The sequence below is a fragment of the Epinephelus fuscoguttatus genome, linkage group LG18 (genome assembly GCF_011397635.1).
Source record: "Epinephelus fuscoguttatus linkage group LG18, E.fuscoguttatus.final_Chr_v1".
Lineage (NCBI taxonomy): Eukaryota > Metazoa > Chordata > Actinopteri > Perciformes > Serranidae > Epinephelus > Epinephelus fuscoguttatus.
The window spans coordinates 30395412-30417975 of NC_064769.1; the positions used below are offsets into that span (position 1 = coordinate 30395412).

The window sequence follows — 22564 nt, forward strand, 5'->3', positions numbered from 1 at the left end:
AGCATGGTAAAGCAGGGCGGGGGGGAGACACGGCTCCTGCATGTGTGATGGTGTCGGTGGTGATGGAGACGGAAAAAATCCGATCCACAACAAAACAAAAGCAAATCTCACATTTGGCCAAATCTGCCTACAGCTGTTCAACACTGCATTGAATGCTTTTCTCCCTCTCCTTTTTTTCCCCTCCTCGCGCCTGCACACGCGCGCACACGTCCCCCACGCAGCCGGGCGCGCACACGCGGACCTGCTTGCCAATTGCACTGCACAGCTCAGGAGCCCCTGACAGTGCCCGTGCCTGGCTGTGTGATCGCTGCCTGGCGTCTCTGCCGCTCCGCTGGATGTTTGCGCAGAGGACACCTGCCTCCGCCGCCGACTGCACCGTCCCCCGCGGCAAGAACCCAGCCTCCTTTACACCTCTTTAACTTTTGCAACGTGTGACTATCTCTTCTTCTTGTTGTTTCCGCGGGCACCTGTTCCAACACTATGCTTGCATCGGGTGAAAAAGCCCTGTAGAGCCGGGCGTTTGACTCCCAACTTGGCACTTGATGGATATTTGTGACAGCTGTGGAAAGTTGCCCTGCGTCGGGGAGCATGGGCGCAAACTTTAAAAGCTTCTCTGTATAATCAAGAGACAGTGGGTTTTTTTTGTTGTTTTTTTTTTTAAACAATGAAGGCAGGTGAGTCACCCCTCGCGTGAGAGGCGCGCAAAGCTCCGGGGCTCTCCAGGTACTGGAAAAAGGAAAGGCGACACGGAAGAAGTCGTGATCTGTGCGGCGGATTGCGCCACGGAGGACGGAGGGAACGGACCGATGAGACAACATGGGTAAGTAGGTGGAAGATTGTGTCGTTTTGAAGCGAGCACCCCGGGAGACTGTAAATCATCACTGTCCGTGTAGTTGAGCGCACTTGTGGTCCTTAAAATAACACTATGGGTTGGTGTTTGGTCCTTTGGCGCATCTCGGAGTGTGTGGATGTGGAGAAAAATTCTCCCAAATCTTTTGCGGTTTGTTCCTGCGCAGCGAGCTGGCATCTTCAGACTTTTATTTTCCTCCAAATATTTCCTTGAATTTTAAAAAGCAGGAGTGTTGGCACCTCTCAATATCAAAGGAGAGGAGAGAGACAGTCTCTCACCTTTATGATGTGGAAGGGAAGTAGCCCCTACAATGTGTCAATCGTGGGTTTAGGTGCCAGTGCAGGATGAGTTGGAGCTAAAGATGATCTTCCCCATGACGTCCTTGTTACTGGAACAAGTTTGTTCCCCCCCCCCTTAAATCCCGACCTGACCTTAAATGGCCGAAGTGTGATGAGTGCGTTTTCTGTGGCCTCCCCCCTCCTCTCCATCACCACCACCACCTCTCAGCCCCCTCCTGTCTTCTCCCTTCAAAGCTCTGACATGTTTTGACTCCGTCCTATTTCTCCTACCTCCCCTCTTCTCCTGACAGCTCTGGGCACCTACAATCTCATCCCACACTGCCTATCACCTCCTCCATTTTACTGACTGTGGGTGCTCCAGAGCTAACGTTAAATCCACCGCTCAGCCTCCACTTCTTCTTCTTCTTCTTCTCCAGTGTTTCAGCAGCTTTGCGATCCGCAGCTCTCCTGTTTTTTATTTTGTGCATATATTTGGAGGGGCTCAGAGAGGACTGTGGGTGTCCAGGATTGTCACTGCAAACGCGATGAAATGATGTTGACTTTGAAGCACTCTGCAGCTGCTCTCACTGAAAGCCTCCTGATATTTCACGCCCTTTTTCCTTTCAGTGCAACTTTACTCGCTGAAATATCTCAGTGAAGGACTATTATTCATACGTGAGGCACGCGGACGCATGCACGCGCGCAAACACCGAGAACAGGGCATGTTTGATAGGCGGCTGGGTGCAGGGAGAGAGAGCCGTTTTGAAACTGCACCACTGTGATTCATTTTCTGTCTCGACTTATCTCACTTGTTGGATTCATGCTGCTGTTATGTTTATTTTTATTTCTTATTTTTGATTTCTAAATGGACTGAAAAGCTGACACAGGCTGCAGAGATGCATGCTGCCCCCCCCACACATCTGTGCACAATTGTGGCACTTACCCAAGAAATGAGCGGCTTAGTGCAACTAATGAGCACATGCTATTACGGTTTTAATTATGTCATCACAATTACTATAAGCCAAAATAAGTGCCTGCATTTGTTTGGATTTCAAAGCTTCTTACTGAAGCTCTCTCACAGGAGCCCATCTTTATCCACTGCCTTTTTCCCCACACTTTAAATGGGAAAGTTTATACCATCTTCTAGGGGGATTTTTTTTGCACCAAAATTCCAGAATAAAACATGACATCAACATAATTTAATTATCATCCACACAGAAGGGCAGAATCAGTTTTGGCAGTGCTTGTGAGTCACAGCCAAGTAACAACTGTTCACAGTGTTACTTCAATATTGATCAGTTATTTTTCTGACAAATGCTCTTTGCAATTTCTTCCAAATTGCATGCTTTGCCCAACCAACCAACAATTCACAGCACCAAAGTATCCATTTACATTGATGTTAAACAGAGAAAAGCAGCATTTGACGAGCTGAAACTTCACATTTGGCATTTTTGCTTGATAAATGATCATCAAAACTGTTGCCAGCATTTTGTGTTTATTTGCAATTCAGTTAATAGACTGAGCGTTTCAAACCTACTGTCAAGTAATTTATTGTTTTTTAGTAAGAGCATTATTTTGACAGACAAGCCCAACACTGATACATTCCAATCACTTGTCTTTATCCATCGACCTGTTTTCCACATTTAAATTGGGAAAGCAAAGTTCATACTATCTTCAAGGATGAAGTTTTTTCCACCAATATTCCAGAATAAAACATGACATCAACATAATTTCATTATCATCCACACAGAAAGACAGAATCAGCTTTGGCTGTGTTTGAGAATCACAGCTTAGCAGCAACTGTTCAGAGTGTTACTTCAATATTGATCAGTTATTTTTTGGCTAAATGCTCATCCCAGTTTCTTGCATATTGCTTGCTTTGCCCGACCAACACCAGCATATTCAGTATACATTGATTTTCAACAGAGAAAAGCAGGAAATCTTTACATTTGACAAGCTGAAACTTGAGAACATTCTGCATTTTTGCTTTATAAATGATCATCAAAACTGTTGCCAACATTTTCTGTTGACTGGCAAATCATTTAATAGACTGAGTGTTTCAAAACTCTTATCAAGCAATGTGTTCATTTTTAATAAAAGGACATACTTTTGACGGACAAGCCCAACACTGACACATTCTAATCACATATTTGTGGCCTAAGCTGTTGAATTTAGATTCAGCCTCTGTGCAAACGATGCACAGAGGCTACATCCTCGTCTGACATGAAGTCAGGGCAGGGAAAGCAGGAGTCATTGTGAACAACACAAGGGCCAGACAGTCTCAGTCTTTATCCACTAGGGCTGCAACTAACGATTATTTTCATTGTCGACTAATCTGTCGATTATTTCTTCGATTAGTCGACTAATCATTCTGTCAAAAAATGTGTTAAAATGTTGAAAAATGTCGGTCTTTCTCTCCCAAACCCCAGAATTATGTCATCTAATGTCTTGTTTCATACTCATGCCAAAGGGTTTTAGTTCACCGTCATGTGAGAGTGTGTAAAGCTGCCAGTATCTGAATGGAAAAAGCTGCAATAAGAGTATTTTTGGGGTACTTTTATTGTACTTTTCTATGAAAAAAGACTCAAACCGATTAGTCGACTACTAAAATAGTCCCCGATTATTTTAATAGTCAATTAGTCATCGATTAGTCGACTAATCGTTGCAGCCCTATTATCTACCGCCTTGTTTGCTGCATTGTCATAGTGTAGTACATCGTCAAGAGTCATCAAGAAATGTCATAGTATAGTATTTTGTCCAAAATGGGAAAGCAAAGTTTATACCATATTCTGGGCTGAATTTTTGCAACTTTTTTCTGTTTAACATCCAGGTATACTGAATACTTTGGTGTTCTTTGGGCAAAACACACAATTTAAGAGAGACTGTGATGAGCATTCAGTCAAAAAATAACTCATCAATATCGATGTTAGTCAGAGAAAAGCAGCAAATCTTCACATTTGACATGCTAAAACTCAACAACATTTGGCATTTTTGCTTGATAAATAATCATCAAAACCATTGCCAACATTTTTTTGTTCATTGGTAATTAATTTAATAGTCTGAGTGTTTCAAAACAAGTATCAAGCAATGTATTATTTTTCAAAGAAGAACATTTTATTTATTTATTTAACCTTTATTCAACCAGGAAGTCCCATTGAGATTGAAAATCTCTTTTACAAGAGAGACCCGTCCAAGGTAGCAGCCAATCAAAACACATTAAAATGCAACAAATACAACATTTAATACAAAAATCCACAACAAAACAACTATTCAAACATAGTGGCCTCTCAAGAAAAACAAGCACATGCCTATCATCACAGTCTTTATTAAGCCCTTGAATTTATCAATGGATGTAAGTGCCTCTTTTTGAAGATTGTTCCATGTCCAAGGTGCACAGTAGGAGAACGCAGTTTCCCCAGATCTGTTAAAACCTGGGGAACATTAAAAAGCAGCCACTTAGAGGAGTGTAGCAGAAGGGTGCAGAGGTAGGCCGGAAATTTTCCCAATATTGCTACATGGATGAAAATATACCAGTGCTGTTGTGTGCGAATGGTTAAAGACATCCAACCCATGAAATCATAAAGAATGAAGTGATGAGTACGGGACTCTGCATTTGTAATAAAACATAGAGATGTGTGGTACGCTGAATCAAGGAGGATGCATGCACATACAATATGTCACCGTAATCAATCACAGACAGAAAAGCAGCATCCGCAAGTTTTTTTCTGAGCACTGAAAGTAAAACAAGACTTATTTCTAACATACTTTTGACGGACAAGCCCAACACTGATACATTCTAATCACATATTCGTGGCCTAAGCTTTCCTTCAACCTACAACAAAACTGTGCAAACGATGCACAGAAGCTACATCCTCATCCGACATGAAGTAAGGGCAGGGAAAAGCATTGCAGGAGTCATTGTGAACGACACAAGGGCCCGACGGTCTCCGCTCTGACTGTGCACACACTCGTTCTGCCGTAGTAGAGCTGCTTAGGCAAGAACAACAGGGCAATTAGGCTCAAATAACCTTCAATTTATTCGATAATCCATCCGTTTCCTAGAGCAGACACAGACAGTAATTGGCCCACGGAGCACACGTCTTGGAAACCTAAGCTGAATTTCTGGGGGAAAAAATAAACCTGTGGACACATTTTTTCCATTCTGCTTCTTCAAACTTATAATAGTGCAGTTAATTAGTGCTGCGGAGTTATTCACAGGTTTGCCACTGGCACAAAACCACTAACTTTTTCCTGCAGATAAGGCCGTTATGTTAGTCCTAGGCAGCAGATGTTGATCTAGTTTTTAAGCTCTGGTTTATTGTTAAAATTAATTAGCGCAGTCAAACTGCAAAGTTCTTATTCAAATAAAATCCCTATTATTTCAAAGACAAGGTCTCTCCGTTCTGCCGATTGAAGCAATAGAACAAAATGTACATTTGTTTGGCTTTATGATTCTTCTTCCAGAGCCATGTTATGTATGATAAAGACCACCTATATGTTAAAGAAGAAAGAAGAAAACCTAACTAACCTTGAGCAGCGTAAATGGCTGCAGTCGTAGCACCTTTAGAAATAGCTGAAGCCATCAATAAGGATTATTCTGTCAGCGTGAGGCATGTTTCCTCATTCTGAGCCTGACTGAAAGCCCCCATCAGGCAATTTTTGCAGCAGTTTAGTAATATTCACTTCACCACTACCCACACACGCCATCAAACCGTCATAACACAGCATATCACATCGAACTCTTATACAGTACCTCCAGGTCATTCGTTTCACTTTATTTGTCCCTGTCGCTGTGCAGAGCGCCGGACTATCTTGAATTTCAACACTCCCTCAAAGTTTGCATTCGTCTTTTTCCATTTTGTATTTTTTCCTTGAAATTCTGAAGTGAGTGTGAAAGACTTCCACCAAACAGTGTGTCCTGCACATTGAACTCATGCAGTGAAATATGGGCAGAGACACAACACTGAGAACAAAGTCTGGCAGTAGGCACTTGGAGCTGAGCTTGCACAAAAAAAGGCTCTGCAACAAGAAGCACATGATAATGTATTGTGTATATTTGTATGTCCCTGAAGCACACTGCAGCCTACGTGTGGTTGTCATGGTTTTATACATTTGATTCTTCTTAATATTTTGGATTTATTTTCATGCACGTCCTCCAGTCTGAATGACAAAAGATCATTTGTTAGTGCCTTTAGAAACAGCACGTGATCTGCTACCTCAGTGGTTCAGGTTTGATTAAGTGTAGGCAACTAAAACTCCTTGGTTAGGGTTAGGGAAGATCTTGGTCAACACTGAAAGCTCAAACATGGGCATCTGATGTGAAATGGCAACACCACAGAAGCAGCAGTGTTTTAGAAAAAGGTCCCTATTTAGGCAAAATGTTTGTATATTACAGATACCCCCATTAACTTCCTATACATTTCTATTTAAGTAACGCTACATGAAATTACAGCACCACAGAACTAGCAGTACTTTGGGAAAAGGTTGCTTTTTATATGTAAGAGGTTTGTAAGGAACCAGCCAGCTCATTTCATCTTTTATATTTTCTTCTCATAAAGCACAGCTTGTCATAACTCTATACTATGTCAGATAACTGCTGTTGTTAGGATTATGTGGCAAGTTAAGTTTTAGACCTGTAGATGTCAGTTAAAGGTCATGATAGCTGATACATGGAGGTTCTAAGATTGGTTGGTGGTTCTAAGCTTTACTTTTTCTTATTTTTAGTATTTGACATGTGACAGCACAACGGTTAAGATCTGTAGTAGTATAGCAGTCATAGTTTTTCATTTAGCATTGTAGAGTTACAAGCTTCAGTTGTTGTCATGATAATCAAAGTACAAAACAGCATTCAAATGCTTTGATTTTTGTTTTTTCACCACTAAAATGGTGCAGGAAAATGAAGGGAGGTGGCAAGTGTCAGACACAAATGAGTCCAGTGTTCTCAGCGCAGTTATGGGACTGTTATCTGCCAACCCAGTCTCACTCCCAAAGTCGTCGAAATCTGGTACTGACACTGACAATAAAAACCTGTACTTTAACGTCAGCATGATACGCGGCCAGTCGCCGTTATAGTTTAATGGCGCTCGGCAGCATCAGGAGGAAACGGGGTGGGACAAGAACGACAGTTAAGCTGGCGAAAGTTGGAGTAGGGCGGGTAGGAGAGGTGCTGGATGGGTAAGACAGACATCGACTTTCACCAGGGAGAGTGGTGTTTGCGTCCCGTAAGATTCTAAAGCCAAACCCTGTTCTTTTTTCCTAAACCTAACCATGTGTGTTAGTTGTTGGAGGAAAAAAAAACCATCAACTTGCGTTTATATGCTGACGTAGTGCGTTTATTTTGAAAGAGACTCTATGTAAATGGTAAATTTACTGTGAAAACTGAAGTGTATTTTGAAAGAAGACAATGCATGTAACAGGCAGAACTTGACAAAGATTCCCAGAACATCAACAACCAATGCACCCGGGGTACCTTGCATTTCATATCTGGACGTGCAAAGTCCATGACCAAATGGGATGAGGTCGGATTGAGAATGTGTTTTATCTGCGGTTTTCAACTGTAGTGAGGTTCTTGAATTGCATCTAGTGATGAGGCCCACATGCAGCGTTCCAAGTTATTAATTACTTACAGAAACATTGCTTGCAATAGTCCACCTTCCACCTTCTCTTTCCTTTCTTTATCACTCTCTTTGTCACACACTAGTGGCACTAAGTCCCACTAAAGTCGGCTGATTAGTTTATGAGTGTAAATGAATATGATTCATTGCAGGGTGGAGGTGTTGGTCATTTCATACTACAAAGTGAAAACAAGGTAGAGATAGGGGCAACAAAGCAACTTGACGCTTATGGTGCGGGTTCGACCATTTGAAGCAATAGAGGTACTGCGTCAGATGTTTTCAGTGCATTTGGGCCTTGACTGTTGGTAGAAGACGAAGTGTTAGGGCTGTACACATACACATGGCGTGTCTTTAACCCCCAGTAAAACATGAAGTCAGGGTGGGTGATTTGGTGTTAGTCCTGTGCCTTTTTTTGTGCCTGTGGCAGCAAGTTGCGTCTGAGCTTGCTAAGCAACCCTAACAAGCATCGTATAGCCTACTTACCTGAAACCCTGAGTGCAGAGCTGATCCTCTTCCAGCCGCTGTTTATAAGTGTGTAGGCCTATCATCCGTGGGACAGATGTAAAGCTCTGGGTAGCCCTGCACTAACATGATCAACTTTTCCGTATTTATCAGACTGAATATTTACAGAAGAAGGGAAAGATATCTGTCGGTTGTGATTGGTTGGTCTTCATCACATGACATGCGATGCGCACTGCTGCGTTCCAAAAGTTGTACTCTGTTGCGGCCTCAAACATAGGCACGTCACTCTGGCATTTGAGCAAGCCTGCTGGATGTCTACATTGAAAACAATGAATTTGAGGGCACAAAAAAGGCAGCACGGGTGTGGCCCCTTAAAGGTAGGGTCTGGAGGGTTTTCCAGTTGCTGTTTGTAAACACACATTCAAATTTGGCCCCTCCTATCAGGCTCAACTCTCCCGGGAGTGCGGAGCCCGGAGGTACGGAAGAAGGCTTCACAGAAGAGGTTTGGGCAAGGCTCGCGCTGGTGCACGCTCAGACATGCTCGGGCACAGCACCTGCGCTCTCTCATTGGCTGGGGAAATCTCCGCCCAGAAGTGGTCCGAGCTCACAAAAACATCAAAATACAGTTAAAGGGCAGGAACTCTGCAAACAGAGTCACCACCACACATGAGTAGAAGCCCATAGGTGATGATTAAGCAGGATTTCATTTGTACATGTCTATATTTTGTTTTGTTTGAAAATCCTCCAGATCCTACCTTTAACCAACAATTCTGCCTTTACTCTTAAATTAATAGTGCTCAGCCGCAAGAGGTCATTTAGCCAAAGAAAATGCAAACATGGGGCGTTTCAGTGTTTAAGTTTTCCCTGAAAACTACAAAAAAAGTATATCTCTATAGCATAAATATTACTGTAATGACTACATAACAAAGACACAAAGTTAAAGTTCTGAAAACAACATCCTTAATTATTGTTTAGAGTTTGACACTCAATAAAATCTTAAGCTTATCTGCTTTAGCAGCACTGTGGGTGTGGTTTGATTAGATTTAATTGACAGTAGCCTGGCAACATTAGTAAACAACTCCTCAAATGTCATCATCATATTTGGACTCAATACTCAATACTGCTAAATCCTAATTGGTGCATGGCAGTATATGATGCAGCCCACTGGCCAAGAGAAAATGTTGGCATTCTATGTTTTGCAAACCAGATATGTTGCGTTTTTACATTTCATAGATATCATATTCAGTCGAGTAGTTCTGATTACATGTATATGAGCTTACTTTGTCATGGAGGGGTGGAGAGATGGTGGATGGTGACACCTAAGTGAGATGACTGCCGAGCTGCAGGCAGCAGATCACTGTTCGAGGCCAACAAACAAAAGCTGTTGTTTTTTTGCGAGACATTAGCAGCATGTTCAGCCGTGATTTTGCCACCAAAAGTGGATATTTTAAGCCAAAACCTGATCTTTTCCCAACCACCACTAATTTTCTTTTCGATAACTGCAGCGTTGTTGTGAAGAAAAATTCAATATATCTGCTACATAATAGTGTAGAAATGTTACATATCTGTGGTTTGCAGGAACCTACAATGGCAACATTTTTTCTGGTGGTAGGGTCACCTGATGTCACCCTTTCTCTGCAAAGCCCCACCCATCACAAACCAGCGATAGAGCTTAGATAAAAACACAAATACAGAAGTTTCTTCTGTGAAACAACCTTCACTGCTCTGACTTTGGCAGGGGGAAAAAATGTTAGTTCACGTAGCAGCTCATAGCTCATTGCAAGAAGCTGACTTAGAATGAGGTCTTCAGGGCCTTTAAACAAATGACCACGGCTTTCATTTTTCTGATGAGGGCAGCCTCTTTGTGTAAAGTATTAAGCCCCTGGAGGGACGTGCAGAGAAATAGACACGAAGGAGGGGGAAAAGATCTATTAATGTGTAATCTCAGAAAAAGTTTAAACACACAGGTTAATGTTATTTGAGGTCACTTGGACTTTTGGGAAACAGAAAAAGAAGCACCAGCAGCAGTAACATTCACACGCACCTGTGATCAGATCAGCAGGAATGTTTCATTTATGCTGAATGTGTGTTCTTTATTTAGTTACCATTGGTGCAGATGGTGCTTTAATTCTGGAGGATTCACATCAGATTTGCAAAACAGTGTATGAAAAGGTCTTTAATATGATTTCATTCACAACCCTTTCACAGTCAGGAGGAACAGCATAAAGGGCAGTTCAAGGTTCAAATAGGGAAACAGAAAATTGCTTTGTCAAGGCTACGTACATACAGTGTATATACAATGGCATAGTGTGCTGAATTCTGGTTGAAGGTAAACATTGTGTCTTGAATGGACCTGCTGCTGACCTTCACTGATTGCCTGCATACCACACACAAAATCATCATCCATGATGTCAACTCCTCAGTCTTTACAACCGGCTCGCCTCATAGTGGCCGGCTTAAACTTCTCGGTCTGTGCTGATCTTTTGACACCAGCACTCATATCGATTAGTGCAGCTCTCTGCCTCTCTGCCTCTCTGCACGGATTTCTAAACCAATAACGTGTGAGTGTGTGTGAGTTTAGGTCCATAGGAAAGCCGGTGTCAGTAAAGTTCCTGATATGGGTGATATTATGGTCCTGTGAAGAGTTTCAGCTGTCACTTTATGACAGGCTGAGTCCGGATGTTAAGCGCCATGGGTGGAAAGGTGGAATACTTTCAGTTATATGGCTGAGTTATCGTCCGCGGCTGCTGGAGAAGCGAAGTGTCTGCCTCCTGCTGCTGTGTGATCTGAGGAAATCTATATTTTCTCATGAAGGGAAAATGAATGTCCTTCTCTCTAAATTGATTATTAAAAATAAAATAAGACAACTAAAACTCAGACCTCCTCACCCCAATTAGACGCCATCATATCAAATAGTTTCCATTGTGCTTTAATCATTTTTTAGGGAAAGGAGTTGTTACGTTTTTGTCTATTTTTACAGCCAAGGAATTAAGCTACTGCCAGTGTCTAAGAAAGATAAGCAGCACAGTAGCCGGATGAAGAAGCAGATATCAAGGCACAAAATAAAATCTGTACACTGTTTCATAAATTTAATTATCTATTGCTGCAGTTTTGCTATCTTTGATGGATCTTCATCAGGCACGAACCTCCTGTCAGATCAAAACACTGCAGCAACAGATAATTAAAGTTTTAATGGGAATATTAAGCAGTGTGCAGATTTCACTTTTGCCCTGACCTCGCCTAACTACCACCACCCAGCACTCGATGCACACGTGGTTTTATTAAACACACGTGGTTTTATTAAAATACAATCAGGCTGCACAAACATGCTTAAACAGATGTACGATTAGGATATTCACAAGGCTCAAAGTCAGTCGAATATCAGGCCGAGCTGTGGCTGAGAGAAAGCAGCAGGCACCAAACCAGAATGATTTGGCCGAAGCTCCTGTAAAAAGTCACTCCTCCAAGTGGACTTCCATCCAACACGTCTCATTAAGGCTGCCTTTTTCCACAGCGGGCAGCTTTCATGGCCACACAGAACCTGCTGGTGTAAAAATGTTGACATTCAAAATAACCAATTAGCCTTTTTAAAGGTCTCCCTCCTTCCAAATTATATTTTACATCCTCGACGAGCATACTTAGCGGCTTCCACAAATAGGCGAACGGTAAAAGGGTGTGATTTCTGTTTGTGATTGACTTCTATCATATGTTTGGCGGCTTCACATCAAAGTCAGAATGGAAATGTCAAAACAGATTTATTGAGGTTGATTAATTAATCAGTGCCAACAGAGTAATAACAGAGAACTGTGATAAACAATGCATTCATTATAAATTGGCTGTTTATTGTTTATTATATTCAGATGCCAGATTCTGGCTCCAGCTCCTCAGATGTGATGATTGTGACAAATCAGGGGAGGAAGACATTTCTTGAACACACTCATCTTATATGATTTGAGAAAAGTGCTGCATCCTGATTCGCTATATAATCAAGTCTGAAAGTCTTTCCAAAGGAGAATATGTTAACGCTCTGTCTCCCACACACGCACACTGTAGTGGCAGCTTGTTAAAAACCGTCCTCACCACTTCCTGCAGGATGTAAAGCAGTGATACTCAATGTACAGCCCGTGGGCCAAATCTGGCCTGTGATAGTGTGCCTGCTGGCCCACCGATCATTTCCCAACACACAGTGAAAATAAATTAATTTATACTGGCGGCTTTTTTTGTACTTTGAATGTAAATATGTTGCCAGAGTGCATTAAAAAGCAACAAAATAGGGTTTGTTTATTTAAAACTTTCCCCGCCAGAGTATTTAATTTGAAGTTGCCAGCCACCGCCAGCACTTTTGATCATGTTCACTAATATTTTAAGACCCACAGAATAATTAGTTCTATTAATATGTAAACAGTATATACATGAAACTAAAAAAGAGACACTGTTTTTTAAAGCAAAAAAACCCCATTTTATTTTATCTTATTACTTTTTTCCCCAGCACTTGAATTTGTGCATTTTCATAAAATAAAAAAATAAAAAAACATTTCGAACAACAGCCTGAGAAAAATATTTGTCAGATGGTCATTTTCAAGTACAAAATAAATTTCACATGAATATTTTTTTTCTCATTTCCTTACGTAAGTTAGATTTGTATGGATGAGAATAATGTTGATAATGATAATAAAGATAATATTCTCTGTTAGGTATAGTGGAACATGTCATGTTGTCCGTGTGTCACTGTCATGGAGATCCCGTTTCATCCCACCAAACTCGTTTGCTTCTTCTTCCAAATCGGATTCAGAATGTTGATCAGAACAGGAATTGTCAAAGTTTGACGCCATCAACTTCTCCACAGCTTACACAACTGTAACTTTTTCTTTTAGTGCAGCATCTTCTTCCAGCGGATCTTCCTCTTCATTTGTTTTTGGACACTGCAGTGGTTTTCTATTTCACAAGATGTGTAACAGCGCCCCCTATCTTATAACAGTGAAAACACGGATTGCCGGAATATCTCGTCAGTGGTGGGATAGTGATAAGAAGAAAAGTGACAGGGGAGGATCTGTGGTCCAGGCTAAGCCCTGAACATCTATGAATTCTAGAAACACCCCAAGTACATCTGACCTGTGCAGGATGGGGCTGAGTGATATGGCAAAAATTCATATCTCAGTATTTACAGGCTGACCAGCAACACACGATATACATATATATCTGTATGTACTATGAAATGGGCTACATGTTTTCAGTTATAAGTCAAAGCTACATTTCAGAATGTCACAAGCACTTTTATAAAAACAGACTGTGATCAAAATAAAATGCAGAGACAGGGATTTTATTCCACTGTTTGAAAATATACAGCTCCACAACATGTAAACTAGTCCATACCCACAGAGTGCACAGTTGCCCACGTGCAGTTTCATATGGTGTGTGTTTGGGATACAGGTCATAGGAAATTGCAGATTAAATAGTCAACTGAACCCATTAAGAAGAGCAATGTATTCAGAGTTTTTAGTACCATTGCCAATAGTGGATAGTTAGTGGGCTAAAACTGTACATTAGTAGTTGAGGTAGCACGTTGAAAGGCAGATAGTTAAAGTGTTCAGATGTTGTATTGACTTAAAAGTGGGGCACACTGGTAGTTCACATGGGAAAGGTGCGGCTAGCCGTTGTTGCAGCAGCATATCATACCATGACTTAGTCATACCAAAAATTAGGAAAAAAAAACAAAAAATTGGTCCGCAGGGGGAGCCACAGCGATTGGTCACATTTTAGCCATCTTTAAGTATTTGAAGTATCTGTTGTTATAGCGCCACCCAGTTGTCAATTAGAGTTAAATTTCTCCAGTCACCTTGAGGCGTCCTGTTCTACATATCTACCAAGTTTAGTAAAAATCAATATGGCGGTTAGGCCTAGATAAGAAATGAGCTCTCTAGCGCCCCCATTTTGTTTGATGGGGTCAATAATGGAGGGGTCCCCTCAGATTATGTGTGGTCATATGCCTACAAAGTTGCGTGGTGATGGGTGAAACCCTTGAGATGTTATACACCTTTATGTGATGAGCCACGCCCTCCGCAATATTCATTGCCTTATAGAAGCTCAGTTTGAGTAAGTTTTCCAACTTTTGCCAAGAGGGAACTTTAGCTATTGGTCCCTAGATTATGTTCACCCAGTTTCATGCAGATCGCTCAAACTTCCTAGGAAGAGATCCATTTGAAGTGTTTTTCAAAAAATTCAAAATGGCGGAAAATCTATATAAGTGGAAGTTATGGGTTCTTGAGGCAAATTTGTTCCTCATGAAGAGAGGCATCTCTGTGCAAAGTTTCATGTCTCTCCGACATACGGGGCATGAGATATGCCCATTCAAAGTGTGCGATTTCAGTCGGTTGCTATAGCGCCCCCTTTTGGCCAATTGATGTAATATTGCTTCATTGGCATCCCCCCATGACCCTCTACCACTGTGCCAAATTTCACATGGATTGACCAAGTCAGTGAGGAGAAAAACGTGGAACAGACACACAGACAGAGTTTTCATCATTATATAGTTTATATAGGTTTAAAGGTTTGCAACACAGGACACAAAACTAAAACATGAGTATATACGTATCAAGTAGGTGTAGAACAATTAAAAATCTATGCAGGGGGAGTTGAAAGGTTTCCATGGCCTTTTTACTGAATCTAGAGCTGGAAAACCATTTAAATACTTTATTTATTCAGGATATTAATCTTATTTATGCACAGAGCATCAACAGAGAGGCCGCGGGAGGGAAAGAGCGAGAGATACTTTGCCCACATTATATACATCTTATATATGAAACGTCTGTGTTGTTGCTGCATTTTGTAAACAGATCTGTGGCCTGCATCCAGACGCTGTCTCATTGTCACAAAGACTACCACTACCAAGAAGAGCGGCGATGTGCCATTTACATGTTGCTAGAAAGTACATTGATATATCACTCATAGTTGTTATATTGCCCAGCCCTATTGCAGGGGTGCCACAACTGGATTTACTTTGGGTTTTTTTTTGTCATTTTATCAGATGAATATTATTATTTGTTTATTGGCTGGCCCCTGGCCTCCTGTCATTTGCAAAAGTGGCCCCTGGGCATAGCAGTTTGAGTATCCCTGATGTAAAGGGCTCTGACTCATGTAGACAACCATGTCCAACTCCAACATGCACTTCTGGAGGCTAATAACTCCCCTCAGTCGGCTATTCAGTGATGATGAGGCTCATAGAGAGTGAAAAGCAGTTTATCCCATATGCAATGATGGATTATCAAAAACTGACCTTTTGGTGAAATTGAATTTCCTTGAGCTGTTATAGGGTCTACAATATGTGGTCATAGAAAATGGTGATTCAGAAGCTGCTCCGTTGAAACTCAAAGAACCCAAATTGTGCAACAGCAGGACAAAAAGTGGAGCGCAAGTCTTTATAGGACAAAGACACATAAAAGCACATTCAGAACAAACAACATAACCAACGACTTTAATTCTGATGCATATTGTGAGTGGCATAACACGATTTACTTTTGCAGTGGCAGTCAACATACAACATGGTTCTTACACACCTTTAGACATAGCTGTTTGTTTATGCCGTGCAGTGGCTAAAAGTCAATGCACACTTGCCGGCCAATCAGAACAGAGAATTTACAGTGGCCGTGGTATAAATGAGAGTGATAGACACGTCAATCAATAGACATGGCGTCCGGCTCAGCTGCACTGCACTTACAGTGAGAAGTTGATGTACGTTACAGGCAGTTTCTCTTGTGGATAAATAAGAATTCTACATACCGTATGTTGCTAATCCCATTGATCTGGAATGTTAATGCTTAGACTTAAAAAAATCAATACACCTAATCATGGCATCAGGTCTTTAAGTGGTAATCATTTAGGCCTTTCTCTTTTTCCTATAAAGAAGCCAGCAGGCAAAGCCGGAGCAATCTGTCTGTCTTTATTCCCCTCTTTCACTGTTACACTCGAGTAGGTCGTAGACTCGCAAGACCTCCGTTACTACAGCCTTCACAAATCCAGACAGAATAAGTGAGCAAACCAAATTGACTGTTCATTTCATTTAAATTTTTAATGGATGCTGCCCCATTTAAGCTGCATTTCGCCATTACTGCTGCGATATTAACAAGCTGCGCTGCAGTTTTCCATACATCTTCTTCCCGTTGTAAAGTATAGTATGTGTTTCGGTGACTGGCTGCTCCTCCTATCTCCGCATGTATGTGCAGCCCTAGTAGTAGTAAAATAAGCTTTTATCATAAATCAGCCGTTTTATACCGCTTCCTGCTTTTGCTGCGAGTTGAAATTACAGCTGACTCCAATTTTCAAATTAATGGGCTTAAAATAATGGGTTTTAAGTGTGTAAAAGGTACTTCATTTCAATATTGTAATGCCAGTGTGTCCAATTAATCACCATTGCATGATGGGCTCCGTGACTGGTAATATGTCACACACTTCTGTGCCCTGAAAGTATTTTTAATTTTATGTGCCTTAAATCTGAGCGCACACACTCAATAATGTAATATATCACACATGCTGTAGTGCCCTAGAATTTTGCTTGCCTAAGCTCGATCACACATCACACACTTTAAAACCCTTGGCTCTCGTGTCAGAGAGTAAGACAGTCGGGGAGGGAAGGGAAGGCAGGAGGTGGGGTTGGGGGAATTAACGAGTCCATATCTGAAGCTTTAAGTTCTGTAGGAATACAGATTATATGTAATACAGCCTCCGAGTTCTGTTGTGATCAGGCTTTCCCTAAGAAGGCACCATGCATACATTTTATACATTTTTTATAGGGATACTTTGCGGATTATAAACGGGCTTTGGATCATAGAAATGTGGGTAGTATGTGTGAATGAACTATGGTAGACGTCCCTCCATCTTACCAGTGCCAGATCTCTCTGCTCATCGCTTAGCTCAAATCCATGTGTCATCCACCGAATGGTGTGATTTTGGCTGGCTCTATAGGGCTGTTGCTCAAACTACAGATTGTACTTTCTAATTTTTGAATACCACTTACCATAGACACAAACTAGTATAGAAGTGGATCGAGAGAGACCTGCCCTTCTCTTTCACTTCCTCACAAATCAGTGGTAAAATTAGACAGAGCTGATCAAATATTAACCAAGATCCTGTTACAGTGTTGCCTATTCCTCGTCTCAAATGTCTTCGGAAACCTATTGCAGTGCACTGTTTGGCTGCAATATGAGAATGTGTGAACAGGAAGTGCGTGCTAGGCTTGGGCAGTATCTGTTTTTTCAAACCTCCATACCAAGGTATATGGTATTTGACGGTATTTGTGTGCGCAAAATAAAACTCACTAAAACCGTCTTGGTTAGTCTTGTTAATCGTGTAGTTGGTTAGTCCACTGTCCCACAATCACCGTTTACGCATGTTCACGTGTTTGAGATCATAAACGGTTATGAAAAATTAGTACACGAAAAACGTTTTGTTTTTTTTAGGGGGGAGGGGGGTGATACTAATTGTTGACTAACTGTGATAGACTGTGAATATGACAAGAAATGGTGTGAGACCGGGTTTGGCAACAGGTCAAGTAGCCTACGTGCTCCGTTCTATTAAAACGGTCTGCGTAAAAGCGCACACAATTCTGTGTCCTCTGACTGCGGATGCTGTGATTTGATGGCCTGGTACTCATTGTAGACTACTCTTATAAGACCCAATAATAATAATAATCATAATAATAATAATAATAAGTTACTGTGGACCTATATGCCATGCTTTTTAATAAAATTATCAGAGGAGTTCGCTGAAAAACAGGTAAAGTCAGCCTGAATTACTTGCGTGCGTTCCCGGTGAAAATCGCTGACATGCATGGGAAATACGGCTTCTACGGGCTCGCCATAGCTTACTGTCAGGACTCAGGGACCAGAATTCGGGATGGCGAAAAATTACCCACTCTAAACGTTTAGAGATTTTTGTACACGAACTCACCCCTAGTTTGGACAAACTACTACTTCAATCGACCAAATTACATGTGAAAATATGCTGTTTTTCCCGCTGTTTCTCTCTGCTGTATGGGAACAGCTGTTTACAGTCCTGTACCGTTATCCCCACCACTGGCAGTCACCATTAGAGGTTGGCAATATGGCCCTAAAATAAAGTCACGGTATTACAGGGTATTTGTGTGATAACAATATTCTTGATGATATGATAAATTAGTAAAAAAAAAACAACGAATTGCAACAAAATAAGTGATATAGTTTCACAGTTTGCCTTCAAATATTCAGTAAAAACGAAACAAAAATGATCTCTCATTTTTTCATCAACAACAACAGTAACTCAGAGTGAGATTCAGATTCTGTATACAATATTAATAGTTCAACAAAATAAAATGTACCACAAATTACACATTTAAACAGCTCCCAAATACAAAAAAAGTGTCCCCTGGGATATATATATATATATATATATATATATATATAGATAGATATATATATCTATATAAAAAAAAAGTTTTGTTTTTTTTAGGGGGGAGGGGGGTGATACTAATTGTTGACTAACTGTGATAGACTGTGAATATGACAAGAAATGGTGTGAGACCGGGTTTGGCATGCTCATGCCATTTCTCCTCTAATCATTTAGGCTGTAACCTGTGATCACCTGTTCATGATATATATATATATATATATATATATATATATATATATATATATATATATATATATATATAGATAGATATATATATATCATGTTGGTTATACATTACCATATATATATATATATATAAATGAACAGGTGATTTCCTTCTGCCAGAGGAGCCACTGAATGAGTTTTGCGGTACCTGGACCTTTATGCTCTGCCATTTCTGTTCTAATCATCAGGCTGTAACCACAGTTTATTGATACCACTGCAACTATGCACACATTTTATATGTAGATTTTGTAATAATGCTTTCAGCATCATGTTGGTTTACATTACCAAGTGAGAGAGAGAATGATGTCAATATGTCAACAAGTGGAAATATGGCGAGCCACTGAATAAGAATTTTTCCCTGGCGGTAAAAAGTCAGAGAAGTCTAGTAACACTGTGTTACTGCCTAAACCTAGTGGGCACCTTGCTGTTTCCTGTGCTGTAAAAACTTAGATCAAACAGTAAAACTCAGCAGTGCTGATCAAATATAAACCAAAATTCTGATACTGCATTGCCTATATATTTTTCAAGGTTATTTTTCTGGCTTTTCTGCCTTTTTTTGATGGACAGATCAAAGGGGAAGAGAGGGAGAGGGGATGACATGCATCAAAGGGCTGAAATCAAACCTGCAACCACTGCGGCAATACCGTTGCCTTTATACATGGGACACCCACACTACCTACTGAGCTAATGGGCGCCACTGCGTTTCTTACTTCATGCCTAGAATGTTTTTAGAAACATATGTAGGCTTACTGTTTAGAGATCATTTGCTACCAGCTGGTTATCATATTATTTGCTGTGGAAAAATGGACAAACCTGCATTATGTCACACACCAGTGTGAGCATCTGTCGGTCCAGTGTGGCGCAGTGCATTTAGGTAGTTGTAGGTTTTCTACCTCCTGAGCTCAAGTGAATGACATAGCCCCTTTTCTCTGTTTTTTCTAATCATATAGCACCAATTTGAAAAGGATTTTGAGTTTTTCTACTGCATAGACAGCTTAGTTTTATTTCCTGCAGTGAAATACCTCATTAATAAGAGGTGACAAATGAAAGAAAGAGGGGAGGCAAGTGTAGTATAGTACAAAACAGCTTAAGTAAAATTAAAACATAAAATGTAGCATGTCTACACTAGATTCATAAATCCATCTTTAAGATGTGGATGATGTATTACCTCCAGTCTATAACCTTGAGAAGCTGCCACAAAGAAACCCTTCCTTTTAATGTGTATAACCTGTGCTACAGTAGACCATTTAATAAGAAATATTTTGTTTTCTTGCGCACTTTTCATTTCTTTGAAGTGCCCCAGCGTGCGGCCTTAGCCCCGCTGGCCAGCCCACTTGGGCACTCTGGGTAATAGCCTTTGCATCAGTGCTCAGAGCACCGTGCATTCAAATGAAATATCAACTTGTCGCACCGCCAAGGAAGACGACAGCTGACTCTGTCGGGCCTGCCAGAATCTGCTCTGTCCCTGGAGGCTGGGGAGGGGGGGGGGGGCAGTCTCACTTTTATGGGATTTCAGAAAGGTTGCCACTGGAACTTGACCGTAGGTGAGGTAATTGGGGATGAGATATATTTTAGGAAATTATATAATAATTTAACTTTTGCTGTTTTGTGCATTCACAAGCTCATTTTAGTTGACATTTAGTGTGAACATTTGAGTCTAACTTCAGCAAACTACTCCCAGTTGGGGAGTAGTTGAGCCCAGAGGGAAGCTGGAGCACAGAGGCTGTTCTGTAATGGATATTCATTGGCTGCGATTGCATCTTCATCAAACGCAAATTGTGTTGAAGCATTATTCGCTGCACGCAATAAAATAGCAAGCAATGTGCTCCAGATTTCTTTGAGGCACAGCTACCCATCTTGTCCCTCTCCAAGAGCGCCATTTTGCTGGCTCAAGTGCAACACACTGGGTTTTAACTGAAATCAGCTTTAAATAAATGGCTTTAGTGTTGCATCGTGGGCGATGTAGGCGCCAGGATTTGACATAGGAGAAAAATACATTGAATTGTTGGTCCCTCTGCCTTGATTTTATGTCATTTTCTAACGTATATAAATGCATCATAAATTGGTGCAATACTCTTCATTTAGGATTTAATCTATATTTTTTGTATTGCATTTTTAATTCAGTTTAATTCAAATCAGGTCACCAAACTACGATCTCTGGAAAATTGTAGCAAACCTTTGTTTAAGAGGTCAGTTGAATTGCAACAGCACAAAAGAACAAAAGTCTTTGAGTTCCACTGTCTGTTTCAAAATAAAAGCCCTCTAGCATTTCATACATGATCCAGACATATACTTTTTACCCAGTCTCGTTTTTATAATCAGGGACAAGGTATTTAAGTCAGGAACAGTTTAATCAAAGAAAATTTCCATTTGTGGTATTACGTTTGGCAGTATGGCTCTGTACTGGGGCCTACGTGGAAAGCCTTATGGCAGAGACAGCACACCTCTCTGCCCTTCCATGTGCAAACAAGGAAAGCCTGAGGCAGAAAGAGCAAACTTCCCTGCCCTTCCATGCGCCTACATGGAAAGCCTAAGACAGGGAGAGCAGCAGCAAAGACCCCCCAGGAACAAAACAGAGCAGCATCAATGACAAACAGAAATGACATTGATAAGTCAGACACAACATGAAAAGGAGGAGCTGGGGTGGAGGTGGGGTGCAAAGCAGCTTGCAAAGGAAGCAGCAACAGTAGGCAGGCCAGAGCAGTTTAAATAGGGCACACTGAATGAGATTTGCCAATTGGTTGCATAGACGGGAATCATGTGATCTATCAGCTGACTCCCTTGCATCAATCAGCTGATCCTGATCAACTGTCAATTACAAAATACTCAAAAGTTATTGAAATATATTTTCAAATAAATAGTTGAGGTAATGTCCCTGTTTAGTATCTCAAGTTAACTATGAGGAAAATTAATATCTAAAGAACAACAAAAGTCACTCCCACTCATCAATCTTTACTGCTGGATGTTCAGATCCAGATTTATATGGCTTATTTATGTAGATGTTGATTAATTTCAGTTTGATATTTGTGATCCAAATTTATTTAGGTATTACTTTGGCTTAGATGTTCAGTCAACAGTAGTTTCTAATAAAGTCCAAGGTTGTTTATATCTGACACTGTTTCAGTTGCTATTTCTCACCTATTCCAAATTATTGTTATTAGATCAGCCTTTAAAAATCAGTCAACCTCTACTGTGTTGGTTTCACAGGTGGATCCCCTGTGGAAAAATCAGAGCTACTATAGGCTCAATTCACCTACATTCTATGACAGAAATCACTCAGTGCGACAGTATTATCAAACCCACAGCCTATCACATAAACTGGGTTTGTGTGATAGGCTGCGGGTTGTATTAAGTTGCCATTTTCATCCACTGCCATTCATACTTAAAAAGTTATTAGGCACAGCTTTATCTTTGTGATAAGTACACTAATGTGTACTTCTGTGTTACTGCACTGCAAGTTGTTCAAATCTCCAAGATTTAACTTCTACGAGATATGAAATCTCCACAGCCCTGTGGCTGTGATTGGTCATGCTCTACTAAGAAGAGGGAGCCAGGTAAACAGATGTGTGTAGCTTACCACATGAGATCAAATCTCTTCTGAGGGGGAGCAGATAGCGATGCCTGCCTGAGCTGTGGCTGCAGCATTTTCACTCATATGTGAGATTCTGACTGTTTTCTCCCCGCAGTGACACATGTATTGATGTACATCCGTAATA

General features: G+C 40.9%; 1 protein-coding gene across 3 annotated transcripts in view; it reads left to right on the plus strand.

The window, feature by feature from the left end:
- The first annotated feature begins 235 nt into the window (after window positions 1-235).
- Window positions 236-22564, plus strand: part of lrrtm4l1 (leucine rich repeat transmembrane neuronal 4 like 1) — an 86242-nt gene continuing 63913 nt past the window's right edge. For all 3 annotated transcript variants that reach the window (XR_007451664.1, XM_049603501.1, XM_049603502.1), the window contains exon 1: window positions 236-820. Coding sequence is in view for 2 of the 3 variants with exons in the window: in XM_049603501.1 (XP_049459458.1) it covers window positions 817-820 (4 nt within the window). In the remaining variant the exon portion in view is untranslated. The remainder of the gene's footprint in view (window positions 821-22564) is intronic.